Source organism: Convolutriloba macropyga, chromosome 8 (assembly GCF_964194025.1).
Source record: "Convolutriloba macropyga chromosome 8, txConMacr16.3, whole genome shotgun sequence".
Classification (NCBI taxonomy): domain Eukaryota; kingdom Metazoa; phylum Xenacoelomorpha; order Acoela; family Convolutidae; genus Convolutriloba; species Convolutriloba macropyga.
In genome coordinates, this window is record NC_134475.1 from 18,097,582 (window position 1) to 18,114,986 (window position 17,405).

General features: G+C 31.7%; 2 protein-coding genes across 2 annotated transcripts in view; one reads left to right on the forward strand and one right to left on the reverse strand.

The window, feature by feature from the left end:
• The window catches only part of LOC142344544 (uncharacterized), a 566,363-nt gene that overhangs the window by 111,533 nt on the left and 437,425 nt on the right, over positions 1-17,405 (forward strand). The window lies entirely within an intron of this gene.
• LOC142343978 (uncharacterized) overlaps positions 8,788-17,405 on the reverse strand; it is a 63,986-nt gene continuing 55,368 nt past the window's right edge. The window contains exon 9 of the mRNA XM_075395398.1: positions 8,788-9,161. Within this exon, the coding sequence (XP_075251513.1) occupies positions 8,945-9,161 (217 nt within the window). The 3' untranslated portion in view covers positions 8,788-8,944. The remainder of the gene's footprint in view (positions 9,162-17,405) is intronic.

Here is a 17,405-nt window from a genome sequence, read left to right on the forward strand (position 1 = left end):
TCCAGTTTTATCGTTTCAGCGTGAGTAAATGTTTGCTCTTCTTTGTCAGCAGTGGTCACGTTATCAGTTCTTTGTTCCGTACGGACCTGACAGATGGGTGATGTTATTTGTAATGTTCAGTTTTCCTGTGACAGAGTCAAATTTTGGCTGTAAGCTTTTTAATATATGGAATATTTATGGGTGAACTGATGAAAACATATGACCTGGGTGTAGATGAATTATTCAGCTTAATTTTTAGTGCAAAGCTTTTAGACAAGGTATGACGATGACTGAACTAGATTGTGTGTCCTTGGGGTCTAAACTAATTGTTCCAACCCCCACTAGTGGGGAGGGAGGAACTATATACTCAAATGGGTTTTTTTGTTCAGACAATTTTGGCCGATCGATATATTCGTCGTAGAGAGTTGTGAGTGTTATCATTAAAAAGCTTGTACACCCTAGAATATGGAATTAAAATGCTTTTTTTGAATTTCATTAAAAAGCTTGTACACCCTAGAATGTGGAATTCAAAAGCTTTTTTTTTGAATTTCGTTTTTTACAAGGAGTTATCGAGTTTTACAGTTTTGTGAATATACGACAGTTTCTATTCACATTTTCAGTATTTTGCTAAAACTTGGCACAATTTTGGTAATATTTTTTCGAATACGTTCAAATTCTTAACAGTAGAGTTTTATTGATACTGTTGGAGACAGAGGGACGTTGCTGAATTGTTTGATTTGAGTATCTTCAGCTAAAAATTTTGATTAAACTTTCAAAATTCAGACATTTTTCATCAAAAATGGACAAAATATGCAGTTTTGGTTCAATTTGTTCGCGTTTGCCCAAAGTGGAGCTTAGAAACCGCTGAAATAATCTCTCTAGACTCCAAAAGTGAGCTATTTGAATCTCAGCCTCCTGTAAAAGTCTTCTGAAATTAAAATTTCGCCGTTTTTTACAAATTTATCTCGATAATTATACAAACTTCACCTTTTTTTAATATTTGAAGTATTTCACTCAACAACTGGTCTAGTTCCAAAACTCTCCTACCTTTGGACGAATCTTTGGGCGGATGGCACAATCAGGGATAAGTTTAATGTTATCATGGATTCTTATAATCAGAAACTTATTAATTTTAAGAAGAGCTTTAGCAAACATTAACTGAATTTTTCTGTTTTCTCTTCAATTGTTGTTCTTTTTGCATTCTGAATACTAAGTCTAACAATTAAAAAGTCCAAATGGCTTCTGCACTAGGCGTAGGTGAACCTGTATCATGAATTCGGTTGTTATCTAAGGTCTCTTATGTCATTGACTTTATTTGTATTAAGGAAATTTTCAATTTTTTTTAGAATGATTTTGTCAGTTTTTCCTTGTTTCAAATACATACAGGTCAAGATTTCTTTTTTTAGAATTCAAACTGAATTTGTGGTAGGTTGTTTTTAAAAGAACGGAATCTTGGCCACGGTACTACGAGTTTTATACAAAATTTTAAAATTTTTGTGCATAATTGCCCATTTTCTGTTGCTGTTCTTTTTGTTTCGTTGGCAAATTGTCACATTACAATTACTTAGCAATCAATTTTAAAAAAACGTTCACAAAATGGTAAATTGAACATATTTATTGTCTTCTTAATATATGGTTTAACGGGCAGCGACAACGTTCTCTTGCAGAATTTGGTTGATTTTTTTATATTTGCCATGATTTTGAAATTAATTTTTATTGTCTTATGCTAAATATTGGGTAACTAACGTTCTCATTGGTCCACTATTGATACGTAAACTAACCTAATAACTGAAATCGATATATGGAGAATGGTTTAATTGACTTCCAAATTAATTTTTTTCAAAAATAAATGTAAATTAATTTTCAAATCATCCCTTTTGTTCTGGTTTGCGTTTTTTTCGTGTTTTACAATGCCGTATCATTTTTGTAATTAAGTCTCATTATGAAGAGATGACTTCACTTTTTGTTTGAAGGAAACAAGGATTTTTTTTGTTGTTTATACGTTTTGGCTGATGTCTTCAGGGCTGAAGCAATTTGTTTCAGAAGACTTTTGTGAAATTCAGATAATTTACAAATTTTGCTGTCATTTTGAAATAGTCGCTTTGCAAAAATACTTGATAATGCTAAAATAAGACGCAAAGGAAGACTTGATTTTCCCGCGGATTTACTTTTTTTAAATTCTAATGGCTTCAACACTGTGGTTTCATAAACCTGTTTGAGAAAATTTTCATTTCAGCTTGTAATTAACTTTATTTTACATTCTAATGAATTAGTCTAAACTGCCTACTCTTTTAGTTGAAAGCTTACGTTGGCTATAAATTTTGAAAACATTTGTTTTTAAGAAAAGACTATGAATTTCTGAGATTTTCCAATCTTATTTCTCTTAACTTGTAGCTTAGCGTCCTTTTAGTCAAGTCACATTCTTTAACTAATCAACTTCATTTTGCTCTTATTATTTGGAATTATTTGTGATTTTTATCACCGTTTTTTTCCGGTAGTCATATTATGGTAGCCAGAGGTCTCATCGGCCCTCTAAGGTAGATTGTTTTCCTCATTTAGTATTCTGTTGAACGATATTTTGATAGAATACTTTTTTATCTCTTCCTCATTTGGTAGACAATTCAGTGATAAATGTAGATGAGCGTGGTCGGAACCTTAGGTTCAAACGCAACTTTACACAGTAGTTCAACAATTAATTTCCGATTAATTAACGATTTGGATTGTCGTATCAATTGTTCCGTTGCTTTTAGTTACTGAAAAATATCTGTCTCATAAATAATTTTTAAAGGAAAAGGAATCGTTAAGTAAAATTTACACATTATATAAAGTTCCGTTAATTTTGTCTCAATAAAGATGCTAACTTAATTTAAACATTTAGGTAGTTTTGTCGTACCTTATTTTGCCTTATCTTACCTAAATATTACTTGAAATTTACTGAATAATTAAAGGGTAACCACTTGAACTTTTACCTGACAACACCTTAAAGTTACCTGAAAAACACACCTGAAAAGTTGAGGTAACTTACTGGAAAATCATGCAAAAATTACCTTGGTTTGAAAAAAATAATGATGAAAAGAGAAATTAGTGCATTTTGTTTACCTATTCCATCCCTCAGTAAAGTCAGTTAACATTTTTAGCAAGTGAGTATGTCCATCATTTGCATTAAAGAGAACGGAGGGCAAACAAGTTCAAATAGTTTTCTAAGAAATAAAAAGAGTAGGAATGGAGTTTGTCATAGGAATGGAGGTGCTTTTAGGCATTTTTTTGCTAATCGTATATTAGAAACTTTTATTGTTGATTTTATATCGAAAGGCTTCTGTGATCTACGTTACCCTCAATTGTATGTAGACTTTTACAAAAGACATTTTTCTTTCAAAATTAGTCCCGCAATTGATACTAAAAATGAGTTGCTGTAAATTGAAAGCCATTTTAGCATGCCACAACAACTTGCTTGGTAATGTTATTAAAATATACAATTATGTACTGCAGAACGTTACAAAAAAGTTAGGGTAATTTAAAATATTTTTTACCTTAACTTCACCTTAACAACAGTTTACCTCAACTTTTAGTGTGAAGATAGACATCATTGATTGCTTGAATGTGATTGGTTAGTTTCATGGTGAGTCAATGACAGTCGCGAATCACCAGTCTGTAATAGTGTAGAATCGGAATCAACATGAGTCCGCAGAAGTTCGGTATGCACAGATTTTTGTAGAGAACCAAACTTTGTGTATGGTGCCGCGGCACCAAGTCTGGCCCCCATGTGAGTTCGATTCCCATTTTTCTCAATCTATGCTTAATCTTGGAACATGTAATGTCCGCCATGTTTTTAATGTATAACTCTTATTTATAATACCGATGTTGCATTCTGTACGTTTAAAATTTCAACCAATATCTGAGATTAGAAAAATTAAAAACGCACGGGTGGCTTACAGGGCTTCGTTTTGACAAGTGGTACGTAGATATGTAAAAGCGCTATTTCTTTTCAGAGTATAGATCGTCAGTCCACTGAAAACACTGAAATTTTGCTTACCACTTTTTGAAATTTAATTAATTAAGCTACTATTAGAGCACGAGTTAAAAAAATTTAATCCCGCAACATTTACAAATTGAGAAATGGAGTGAAAGTGGGCTGGCTATCTGCGTGGTTGCTTTTCTTACTGATGTTATACTTCGTTATTATTCGCTTTTTTGCAACGCAAACACATTTTTTTGCTTCATTTTGTTTTCCTTTCTTTATTTAAAAATCAAATTGACAGATTGGAAAACGCTTTTGCGGTGAATAAAATGAGGGATCCCCCATCAGAAATTCTCTGTATGTGATTCTCTCAACAACTGGACGAGCTAGCATGAATTCTTGGATTTTTTCCGTTTGTGCCTCCTCATCTTAGTGGGTGCGTATTATTTGAACCCCAAATCGCACGTGCCATAATTTTACATGATGAATCACTATGTAATGGCGTGTGTTCTGTAACTGGAGTGTGCATAACCTACTGGGAGAGCACAAACGGAAAAGATTCAAAATCTCACATGTAAAAATTGATAGGAAACCTATTGTTGAATTGGACACTAGAGGTAAACAGAACACATGAGCAGAACATCATCAGTTACATGTTTACAAAATTGACAGCACATTTCTTTTTGTAATTGTAAGGTTTCTTTTCCCACAGCAGATAGTGTTGAAATATATTTAGCAAAAATTTTTCATAGTTTTTCTTTCTGTTATGTTAACCATTTGTTTCAGGGATCTTTTCTATTTTTTCTGCTCCCCCAGTTACAGAGCACGTGCAATTACATTGTAAATCATTATGTAAAAATATGGCACGTGCGTCTAGGGAGTGCAAATTATATGCACCCACTAAGGTGGGGGGAGAGCACAAACGGGTCTATTTTTTTTTGGATCTATTCTGTTTCGGCCCCAGTGTTTTTTATTACCCCCAGTTACATATTATATGTTGTTATATAGTGCGTTACTATGTAAGAAAATAGCACATGCGCCTGGGAGTCATAAAAAATTTATGCTCACTAAGCTGGGGGGGGGGGGGCAAAAACAGAATAGATCCGTTTTTTTTTTGTTAAAGATCCGGTTTCTGTTTTTGTCAAAAAGAGTCAAACAGAGGGTTGCTACGTTTCGAATTGAGGGGAAAAGGAACCAAAACTATGAATTTAAAGCAAACGGAGGATATGGTACTATGATGAATAATGCAAGAATAATACAAATAATACTATGATGATAAATAAAAGTTAAATTGGGTCTTTCCCATCATAGATCAGTCGGATCTTTTCCGTTTGTGCCCCCCCCCGCTTAGTGGGTGCATATTATTTGCACCCCCAAGCGTACGTGTACATTTTTATGGTGATCTACTGTGCAATGATATGTGCTCTGTAATTGGGTGGGGGAGGGGGGTACAAACGGAAAGGATCCAAAAGCTCTGACGGATTTCAATTTCTTACCTAGTATAACTGAACTTCTGGGAATGTACAGACTTAATTAAGAGATTTTCAAATTTACAGAGCTTGTTCAAACTTAAATAGGTTTCAGTGGCTCTGCAGAAAGGCAGACTTTAAGATTCTGTTTTATATCTCGAATTGCTATGAAATTCTCAGAGAATTGTTCTCAATGACTTCACGCTGTCACTAAACTTACACTCGAATATTGGGATCTACTCATCTTCTGCCCTCATCTGCCCACCCCAACCTGCTTAGTGAGCGCATATAACATTTATATCTATAAATACTGATGCTATTTTTACATAGTAACGTGCTATATAAAAGCAGAGTGGGGGGATTGAATAGTTCACAATATTATCTGTTGAACCCTCGTCATGTAATTGGGAAGATACAACGTCCGTTGATATGTCATTAGTTATAATGATAGATCACAAACAAGGCGGCTCCTTTATGTGCGTTCGCACATGATGTTCCGACCCGAGCTCATCTACATTTTTGACTTAATTGTCAACCAAATGAAGATATAACAAAAATAGATGTTTGAATTTAAAAAAAAAATGCTACAAAACCTAACAACAAATTGAATTACATAATGCCATTTCTCATTACAGCGCTCACGAGATCTACCAATAAAAAGACTACGAGAGAACACAGCAAACAACAAAATATGCAAAAACAAAATTTTCACGGCAGAAACCAAATATATAATTTTAAAAGCCCCTAGTAACAACGTCAAAATGCAATCAGATAAAAGCTTAACTTCGCAAATTTAGTTTTTGCTAACTATACAGCAGATGTATGTTTTTTATAATGAGACTAGGTAAAAAGTTGACAGAGAAAAAAATGAGGTTAAAATCAAAGATCAATCAGCATTTCTTAAACCAAATAATTTCAAAAGTCTGAAAAAATCTTTAGCTTTTTAACGAAATAATTCGTGATAAATTTACTAAAAAGTCAAAATGAAACTAATGGGACCTGTCTTTGCTGAGACTAAACCATAGGAATAAACTAAATACGCAGAAAATCTCAAAAAATGAACAATTTACACAAAGACGCAGAAAATCTCAAAAAATTACGAACAATAACATAATTATTGAAGCCATTAAAATCATTAACTATTATCTGAATTTTATTTATTTTTATTTCAGTTTAAATTTAAACTCATTCAGCTAAAATTATACTGAAAAAGAAAAGAAGTTCGTTCATTTGGGCCACATTTGAAAATGATTGGGATCTGTTATTACATGAATAAGCTAAAAGAAGAGAAAAAAAGCAACACAAATACACCAACCACAATATTTTTTTTTATGAAAACGCATAATGTCCACCAAACAAAACATCAGTTACAACATAATATTAGTAGACAAGTTATTTTTTGAAATTTAAGGAATTGGAGTGGACTTCTCAATGACGAGAATAAGTTGACGAAAAGAACAAAAAAACTGAAAAGTTTGAAGGCATTTAATACGCTAAATTATGCCTAAATTATGTGACGACTAGGATGTTTGTCATTCAAAATTTATCAATAAGACGTTACAACAAGTCATTGACTATGAAAACAACAACAAAAACAGGCAAAATCCAAAAGTTCGGTAGAAAATTGAGAGAAGAAAATGTCGAAGCTATATAAACCATAAGCTTTTTTCTCTGAAAACTTTTTCAACGATCCATTAAACGTCTTCACTAAGCCAATGGGAGCTATCAATTTTAGGATAATGTAATACGATTTCAAAAGGAACCAAAATTACTAAAAAAAATCCAAAAAATATAAAAATTATGAAAACTCGTGCACCGAAGTAAAAAAAACAATAGTTAGAAGACAAAACCGCTAACTAGATAAATTATTGTTGATGTAGAAAAAAATTCCACGATGTGAATACAACGATGTTTATCATGCTTAGCTAATCAATAAGACATCACAATATGTCTTATGACTATGAAAAAAACAACAAATACAGGCAAAAACCAAAATTGCTTTAGAAAAATGGGAGAAGAAAGTGTTGAAGCCATTTAAACCATATTTTTCTCTCAGAAAGTTTTATCTATCATCTTTTGGACGTCTTCACTAAAGGAAGATGTAGCCATCAATATTAGGACGAAGTGATAAGATTTCAAAATGAACCAATAAAACGAAATGTCCAACATTTTTAAAAAAAATTTGAAATCTTTGAAAATTGAAAAATTTGATAAAGCCTCCAATGAGATTAACTTATGTTGCAGTGGTATAAAAGAGTTCAATCCTGTTTTTACTGAGATGAACTTACAGTTCACAAAAATAAATTTATGATTTTCTAATTTAAAAAAAAATTCGAAAAATATATTTTCAAAGTCTTAACAGCCATTAGCTGTCCCTTCACATCACTAGATAGGTTCACTTAATGCTCATTAGCAAATCTATTGCACCTTTAGTCAAAAAGTTTATGCCATAGGATTATAAAACTTTAGTAAAACTATGATCCTTTGGACGTCTTCACTAAAGGAAGATGTAGCCATCAATATTAGCACGAAGTGATAATATTTGAAAATGAACCAATAAAACGAAATGTCCAAAACATTTTTAAAAAAATTTGAAATGTTTGATTATTGAAAAATTTGATAAAGCCTCCGATGAGATTAACTTATGTTGCAGTGGTGTAAAGGAGTTCAATCCTGTTTTTACTGAGATGAACTTACAGTTCACAAAAATAAATTTATGATTTTCTAATTTTAAAAAAAAATTCGAAAATATATTTTCAAAGTCTTAACAGCCATTAGCTGTCCCTTCACATCATTAGATAGGTTCACTTAATGCTCATTAGCAAATCTATTGCACCTTTAGTCAAAAAGTTTATGCCATAGGATTATAAAACTTTAGTAAAACCTCAAAAAATAAATCAAAATTTCATTTGAAATTACGAAATTTGAGATACGAATCCAAAAAAAAACATGAGCGATCCCTTTGAAACAAATTTTTTGTTCATTGGGCTTCATTTGATCGTAAAAGAGCTTTGTCATTAACGGAACTTCGATATTAAAAGTGTCTAGTAGTCTCTAGGTGACTTGAAAAAACAAAGAAATTGCAAAATTTTCTAAAAAAAAAGAACTAGTCTTTATTATCTCCTTTCGTCTATTAAAAACCTAAAATTGATTTACTTTTTGGCGTGAAATCTAGTTTTGAATTAAATTTTTCGTAGAAAAAACGTTAATTCGAACGAAAATTACGGTAAATGTGAACAAAAGTGAACCAAATATCCAGTGTTCACATGAAATTTTAAACCTCGATAACTCCTCGAAAAAAACGAAATTAAAAAAAATCTTTTTAATTTCGAATTCTACGCTGGACGAGCTTTTTAATGATACCACGCACATTTCTCTACGATGAATATATCGGTCGGCCAAAATTCACGGAACAAAAAAAACCCATTTGAGTATATAGTTTGAGAATAGCGGCTGCAATTCATAAGAATCAGAAATGTTTGACGACAAAATATTCAGTCTCAATGAGTGGTGTGACCCAGATAGCGAAGTGATGCCATCAGGATTGCCAACACCAGCCCCGTTTTGCTGGGTGCCATGGGCCGAGGGGCTGCAGCAACAAAAAGGAGAATTTTGTTGTTGCACAGTCCAGTAGTGCAACATGAAACACATACTTGGTGTCCGCGCAAGTAGGGGTTTCGGTGCAGAATTCATCGTTGGGGTTCTTGCAAGGGTTAGAATGACATTCACGCCTGTAGGTGATGTTCTCGAATTCGCTAAAGTAATTATTTTATATACATATATATATATATATATATATATATATATATATATATATATATATATATATATATATATATATATATATATATATATATATATACATACTTTCCGGCCCTGGTCAAGATAATAAATGTAAGACATGAGGTGAAAGCGGCATGATTTTTTGACAAATTCCGGTGAAGTTATCGACTAAATTTGGTTAATGAAATATTATTCACTGCGTACGAAATCACAATTGTGGATTAAAGAGGCATTTGGAATTTGCCGCTGTTTTTAGCTTAAGCAAGAGTATTCAGCATGCAGCCTGCATCTGCCAAATTGGTTTGTTAATTTTTAAGATATCTTTGAGATGCCAAATATTCTCACAAGCCAAGATGTTAAAATGTGCTAACTGCAATAAGACTTTTCACTTACTCCTATTATTATTCCAAGGAACTTCAATGTAATTTTTGTACCTATTAGATGTACTTATTTTGGCCTAAAAACGTTGTTAGAAAGATAGTTCTGGTGTCGGTAGCGTATATATATGTGTGTGTGTGTGTTGTGTATTAAAAATGGTTGTTATATGATGGCTTTAGATTCTTTGATGGTCACTCTAAGGTCAATAACGAACTTAAACTGAACTTTTTGTTCGGAGTTTCAGAACAATTTTTTTCACTCTATTAAATTCCTTATCTGGTCCTTGTTCAGCCCACTTTGCTTGTCCTGCGTTGGACTCGGTTTTACGGCCTCTTCGGCTAATTTTTTGCTCTTGTTTTACAATAATAGGATAAGAAACGACTTCGGCAAAAACTAGATGGCCACCTGTAAAGTCCAAGTAGTATTCTATGATGGTTACCCTAAGTTCTGCAACGAACTGAACTTTTTGATTGAAGCTTCAGAACATTTTATTTTCCCTTTCATTGCCTCTCTCATCTGGTCTATGGTTAATCAAAAATTTCGTGATCTAACTTATGCTAGAAGACGCCATGAAAGAACTTCTAATTGATTTCTCTTGGTCAGATTATTTATTATACAAGCTTTAAAAAACAACATTTTTTTTCATTCTGTCTTCAATTTTTGATAGAAGAGTCCTTCTCAATTCGTGCAAAAGTTTTTTTTGCATAAAAACACGTACTAATTTTCAAATTATGAAAAATAACTTTGTTGTTTTGCGTAAATTGGCAGCACTGAAACCTGGCTGAAGTCGTTGAGAAATGGAGGCATATCAGCAAATTCAACGTGGTTTTTGCACAAACCCAGTTGAGGTGTCAGTGGTAATAGGGACAAAACCTGAGATTAAAAAGAGTTTTGTAGACATACTAAATAGCTCATTCAGTCGAATTTTCTATAAATATGTTTATATATATATATATATATATATATATATATATATATATATATATAATATGTATAACTATATATAACTATAATAATTATCTATCATATATAATTATATATAATTATAATTATATATTTTATATATATATATATATACATGTATATATATATATATATATATATATATATATATATACATATATATATATATATATATATATATATACATATATATATATATATATATATATATATAAATTTCGCCTAAGAAACCATCTCAAAGTGCTAAGATGTGAATACTATTCCAAAAATCAATAGCCCAACAACAAATCCACACAAGAGAACTAAATTGCAAAATTAATTCGATTTTTATTTCACACATACACATACATCTATATATATATATATATATATATATATATATATATATATATGTATATATATATATATATATATATATATATATGTATATACGTATATATATATATATATATATATATATATATATATAATTATATACATATATATATATGTATATATATATATATATAAATATATAATTATATATATAAATATATAAATAAAAATATACATATCTATATATATAAATATATATATATATATATATGTATATATATATATATATATATATATATTCATATATACATGAATATGTGTGTGTGAAATTTAAAATCAAAATAACATCGAAGGACGAGTGAGTTCTCTTGTGTGGATTTGTTGGGCTAATGATTTCCGGAATACCATTTACTATAACATTTTTGAAATAGTTGCTCAGGCAAACTATCTTTATATATTTCGCTCGAGCAACTATGTCAAAAAATATTATGGTGTAAATTGGTATTCAAAAATCATTAGCCCACGAATCCACAACAGAGAGCTCAATCGTCCTTCGAATTAATTCAATTTTTTTAAACACACATACACACACACATACATATATATATTATATATATATATATATATATATATATATATACATAAAAATTCGCCTGAAATAAGCTGTTTAGTAAGTCCCAAAAACTCTTTCATCTCACGTTTTGCTGCTCTTACCACTGACACCTCAACTGGGTTTGTGCAAAAAACCACGCTGGATGTGCTGATATGCCGTAATTTCTCAACGATTTCCGCCAGTCCTCAATGCTTCCAACTTCCGCAAAATGAAAAAGAGTATGTATCAAACTATAAATTTAGCACGTGAATTTTGACAAATTAAGACAATTATTGAAACAATTTAGAGGGATTTTTCTATCAAGAACAGAATGCAGCATGAAAACAAGGTTGTTTCATAAAGCTCTGTATTAAAACTAATCTGAACAATAGAAGTCAAATAGAAGTTCTTTCATGGCTTCTCCTAGCATATATTAAATCACTAAGTTTTTGAATTGCCAAAGACCAGATAAGAGAGCCAATTAAAGTAAAAAAAAAATGTTAAGAAGGTTCAATCAAAAAGTTAAGTTTGTTGCTGAACTTAGGGTAACCATCATAAAATCATACTTGGGCTCTACAGGTGGCCATCTAGTTTTCGCGGAAGTCGTTTGCTATCCTAGTTTTGTAAAACAAGAGCCAAAAATTAACCGAAGAAACCGTAAAACCGAATCCAACGCAGACAAGCAAAGTGGGCTGAACAAACTGCTTTTCAGAAACTGATGGTGCTCAGGGTGACGGTAGTTCAAAGCATTTTCTATTATCAAAACCACAATATGATTAGTTTTCGTCTAGTTAGACAGATTTAAATTACAAAAGACAAAATTTTAAATAGTCTTTTAAATTTTAAAGGCTCTCCTGAAGATTTCCTGACAAGTTTTGCAGTTTACAAGCAGGCCACCATGGGACAGCTTGAAAACTGGAAAGTCAATTTATCACTTAAAAATAAATATCTCAGTTTTTCTGATCACTCAGATTTTTTATTAGATTGGTCATGACGCCTTTTGTTTTACTGCACATATTTAGTCTCATCCGAATGTGTTTCGTATTCAATTCTAATACAGTGAACTTTTATTGCGGAGATCAAATAAATTTAGTTCAGCAAGGAATTCATCTAAAAACAGAAGAAAGTCCTGATTCAGATTTTTATTTTTAGAGGCCTCCTTGGTCGCTTGATTTATACACTGGAAGCATTCGGCAATCCTTCCAATCTAAGGGAAAAGTTTTTCACAATTTTTTTCCTCAAAATTTCCGTTTATGGTCACCAAATCACCATTATTATTCGTATATAACTGCTTAAGTCATCATAACCAGTAGTGGAACTCCTTTCCAAGTCGCTATTAACCTTTTACACAAAAAATTTTCCTATAGACAAGGAGGCTCGGTAATGTGCGGTCGCACATCAAGTTCCGACCCCGCTCATCCACATTTTTGCATAATTGTCTATCAAAATTGGGACAGTTGAAAACACCCAAAAATTCAATTATTTTTTAAAAAAAAACTGGTGCATGAACAAAAAAGATTGCCTCCAAAGCAAACAACTCAGAGAAGTAAAAAATGCCGCATTAGATTCTTGAGATCTGCCATTATTAAGAAAGCGAGTCAATACGAACAGCAAAATCAAAAAACAATAACAAACATTAATTACATCCAAACCTTTATAACCGTTTAAAAAAAACTTAACAACAAAGTCCAAATAGTGTCAGACAAAACTGAAACTAAACAAAATAATTTGTACTTCACTAGAAAATAAAAATAATAAAGTTTGGTAACAATTACAGAAAAAAACAAAAACAGCAAAGTTAAAAAATTCGTTTTTATTTTTAAACATAAATTATTTCAAAGTAATAAAAACCATTAGATATCAACTGAAAATTTTCAACAGACCTATGTTTTACCTATGCTTCCATAGGAGGTTTTTATTGCGGTCTTTTTTCATGCGGTTACAATAACAACAACAAATAGACAACAAACAAAAAATTCAATTGAAAATTGCGAGAAAAATTGTCGATGCCGTAAAGACATATTTTGCCCCTCAAAATATATTCAGTTGCGCCTTCTTCGAACGCCAATAATTTGGTATCTGAACTCTTCTAAATGAGACTAGGTATCAAGAAGACAAAAAGCAAAAGGCAATTTTAAATAATACTTCTTGTTTTTTTCGAAAGAAATTGATTTCGAAGTCCTGAAAGTCATTAGCTACAAACTGGAAAAAATAATTAGGTTCAATTATTTTTCCCAAAACAAACCCTTGAGTCTTGTAATTATTCAAAATTCGTCTAGAAAAAGAACGTCAAATACGAAAAAAAAATCAAAAATTAGATTGCTTTTTTTTTGCAGAAAACTCTGGTTGAAGCCTGTAAAGTCATAATCAATTCATTAAAAAAATCGGATTTTATACAATTGCGCCTAATTTTGACGCCAATAATAGCATATGTGACCAGTAACTGACGAGACTAGCTAACTAGTAAACACAAAAAAGAACATGAATGTGAAGTTGAAAAGTGTTTTTTTTAAACAATTGTTTTTAAAGTCATCAGAGCCATCAGCCATCGACTAAAATCAAAAAGATTGGCGCATTTAGTTTTCCAAAAAGACAATGAGAAATGCCATTATCCGGGTATATTTCATACGACTTAAAAGACAAACTAACGAAAAGACAAAAAGACAAAAATTTTAAAATTCAATCTCTTCGTGAAAATGGTGACGAAGCCGTTAGAATTATAGTCTTTACCTTTAAAAATTTTGATTTGTGAATTTGTGCCTCATTTGAACTTCAATAATGTGACATGAGACTTGTCAATAATGAGAAAAAGTGACAAAACGAGAAAAAATTGCAAAAATTGTTCCAGAGCCAAAAAATAAAAAAAAATGTGAAATCTAGTTGTATTAAAGTCAGAAACCATAACCTGACGCGTAAAACCCAAAAATTAAATTGCGTAGAAAGCGTAAAAATTAAATATTTTTTCAGAAGAAAGAGAATTCATTCTCACTTTGCTGAGACTAAGCTACAAGTTGAACAAAAAGTGAAAGAAATTGTAGCAAATTGCGATAAGCCATCCGAGTAAAAAATACTAGATGTACTATTTTGGAGCTGCATAAGAAGCCCATCGGAACTATCAACAGTGAGCTTTGATTTGAATTGATCGGTTCTTTTGTTAATATGAAAAAGATCGAGTTTTTCTGAAAAGGAAGACCGACTGTTAAAATGCCAAATTTTTTTGGATTGTAACAGTCCAAGGTTGGTCCAACACTAGCTTTGCTAATGCTGTTTGTTCATTAGAAACGCTTAATTTTTCTCGACCGTCTTAGATAAAGATAAATTGTTAGGTAAAGAATCAGAAAAATATGACGCGTTTTTGTTAATCATCGTGAAAATTTAGCGAACAAATGGCAAATTTTTAACTACAGAGCACTCTCAATGGAGGTAGAGGTAGCACTAGCCCCGTTTGGAGTTTACGAAAATTTTATTAGTGGTTTTTAGGTGTGTACCCCCATCAGAGTTGACCAAAGGTCCTTTTTTGTGCTATGTTTGATAAAAAAAGGCTGAAATTCGAAATATTTAGACAAAGTTTTTACCAAAAATTTAAATCAAAATAGTCAACAACACCTTTTTGTCCTGTAAAAAAATAAATCAACAACACTATTCTAAACAATTTTATTATATTTTAGAAAAAAGGACGATATTTTAGGCAAAAGTTCCGGATATGTGAATAAAAATAACGCAAATCGGTCTACTTTTCACGAACATTTAAACATCGGCAACTCGCTCTATCAAAAGAAATTTTAAAAAATTCTAAATGATACCACTCACAACTCTCTACGATTAAAATATCGGTCGGTCAAAATTGACCGACAGAAAAACCATTTGAGTGAATAGTTCCTCCTCAAGAGGTGTCGGGACAAATAATAGCAATCAGTTTATAAATTTATCGATATCGGCTCCATCCGTTATATGTTTGATTTGTCTTTTTAATAAAAATTGTTACATGATTCAAATGAAAATTTGAATTTGTTTTTGAACTGAGCGTAACTGACGTGAAATACTCTGAAGACAATTAAGAGCAATCAATTAGATGGCCCAAATTCTTATTAATCATGTGAAAAAGCCATCATTGATATAAAATTTCTGACGTAAATCGATAAGTACATATGACTTTCCCAGGATGAGCGGATGAAAATATGAACCAGGTGATCTTGAACAAAATTAGGCCAGATTAGACTAAACGGAAGAGAAATTTGCTCGCACTCAAATTAGCTTAAATTAGAGCTAACCATTTTGTAAACAATCCCAAAACGTGCTGCATGTGCCAAGTCTGCTGGACTTGCCGAAGTTCCAAGATTTTGATCAACATTGGTTCAAAACTGTCGAGTTTGATTACAACAAGTTGTCAGCCAAAAATGGCCAGTATCAGGTGCTCTGACGAAAAGTTAACTTTGTTTAAAAAAATCTACGCATATGAATGGCATATTTCAAAAAATTTCACTGTGTGAAACAGACGGTGAAAAAAGTGCAACTGTAATTCCACAATCTAGACAAATTGAAACTTTGAAACTTTCATAATCAAATTTTAGTCCATGCTGAAATTTTTTTGTATAATTATAAATTACTTTTTTGAAGTCGAAATCAAGGCTACTGGTAACAGTAATAGAAAAAAAATTGTGATTTCAACTTCTGAAAAAAACTGATGTACCTTTGAGTTAAGGATTAAAATTTTTTTTTGTTTTGTTTTCATTTTGGGTAAAATTTCTGAAGCCTCAAAAAAGAAACAACATGACCAATTAAACAATTACAAAGCGTCATGAGCAATTTTATTGCCCAAATTTTTCCATTGTTTGACTATTTATGTATAGATATTATGTGTATAACAACTGCGCGGTTGTAAAAAATTGCTCTGAAAAACTATTCTGAGCCTTATTTTTGTTGCGTAACTTATTTTTAGTCATCTGAAAAAACATGATTGATCTTAGCAAAATATATATGAAATGAAACCAGTATAGTACATAGTGGCAGCTGAGAAGCGATCTCTAATTTGAGTTTTTGTGATGAATTGAAGATATCTGTGAAAGTGAATTGTTATTTGGAATGTTTTGATAACAAAAAGAATTTTGTTTTCAATCACAGATCTAGTGCTCTTTGCTGATAAAATTTGTGTGAAGAACGCCAAATTATAAAATGGCAACGAAGCCTTACATCAAAAATTGCAGCATGAGTGCTTTAAAGTATCAATCTTGTTTTTCTGTGTTAGCATCCGGATTACGGTTGTTCATTTTTAGCCTATACTACCCGCAAAGTTTTCCAGTCCTCGTTTTTCTGTGCATTCTGGGCTGAGATTTAATTGAAATTTTTGGCTATATTGTAAACGGTGTTCTCAAGAGATATCTGTTGAATGGACTGGACCAAATATCTCTTGCAGTTGCTTAATTATTCACCTATTTTTTAATCTGACAGAAAATGACACTAGCGGGGTTAGCGGGTGAATATATGAACCGTTTCAGCCAGAAAAATTGGCCCTGGACTATCCAGAAGAAATATTGGCTATGACTCGAAATAGTGAGAAATACTGTAACAAAACGAAAAAGTGTTTCATGTGCCGAGTCTGCAGGATTTGCAAAGCAAAAATTTCCATAATTGTCTGGTCTTAGACATGCAAAACAGACAGTGAAAACAGTGCGATTGCAGTTTCACAATCTAGACAACTTGAAATTTTGAAAAACTAATCAGCCAAAAATTTAGTTCATGCTGAAAATCTTTTATGTTAATTACTATAATCTAGTCTTGTCAAATCGAAATCAAGGATACTGATGACAGTAATCGAGGAAAGTGTAAAACTAAATTCCCGAAAAAAACTATGGAACGTCGAGCGAAAGAGCAAAACTACTTTTGTTTGTTCTATGATTAGTTAGGCCAAATTCTCGAAAAACCTCAATAAGAAACAACCCTGGTCGAATGTTTCCGCCAAAAACAATGT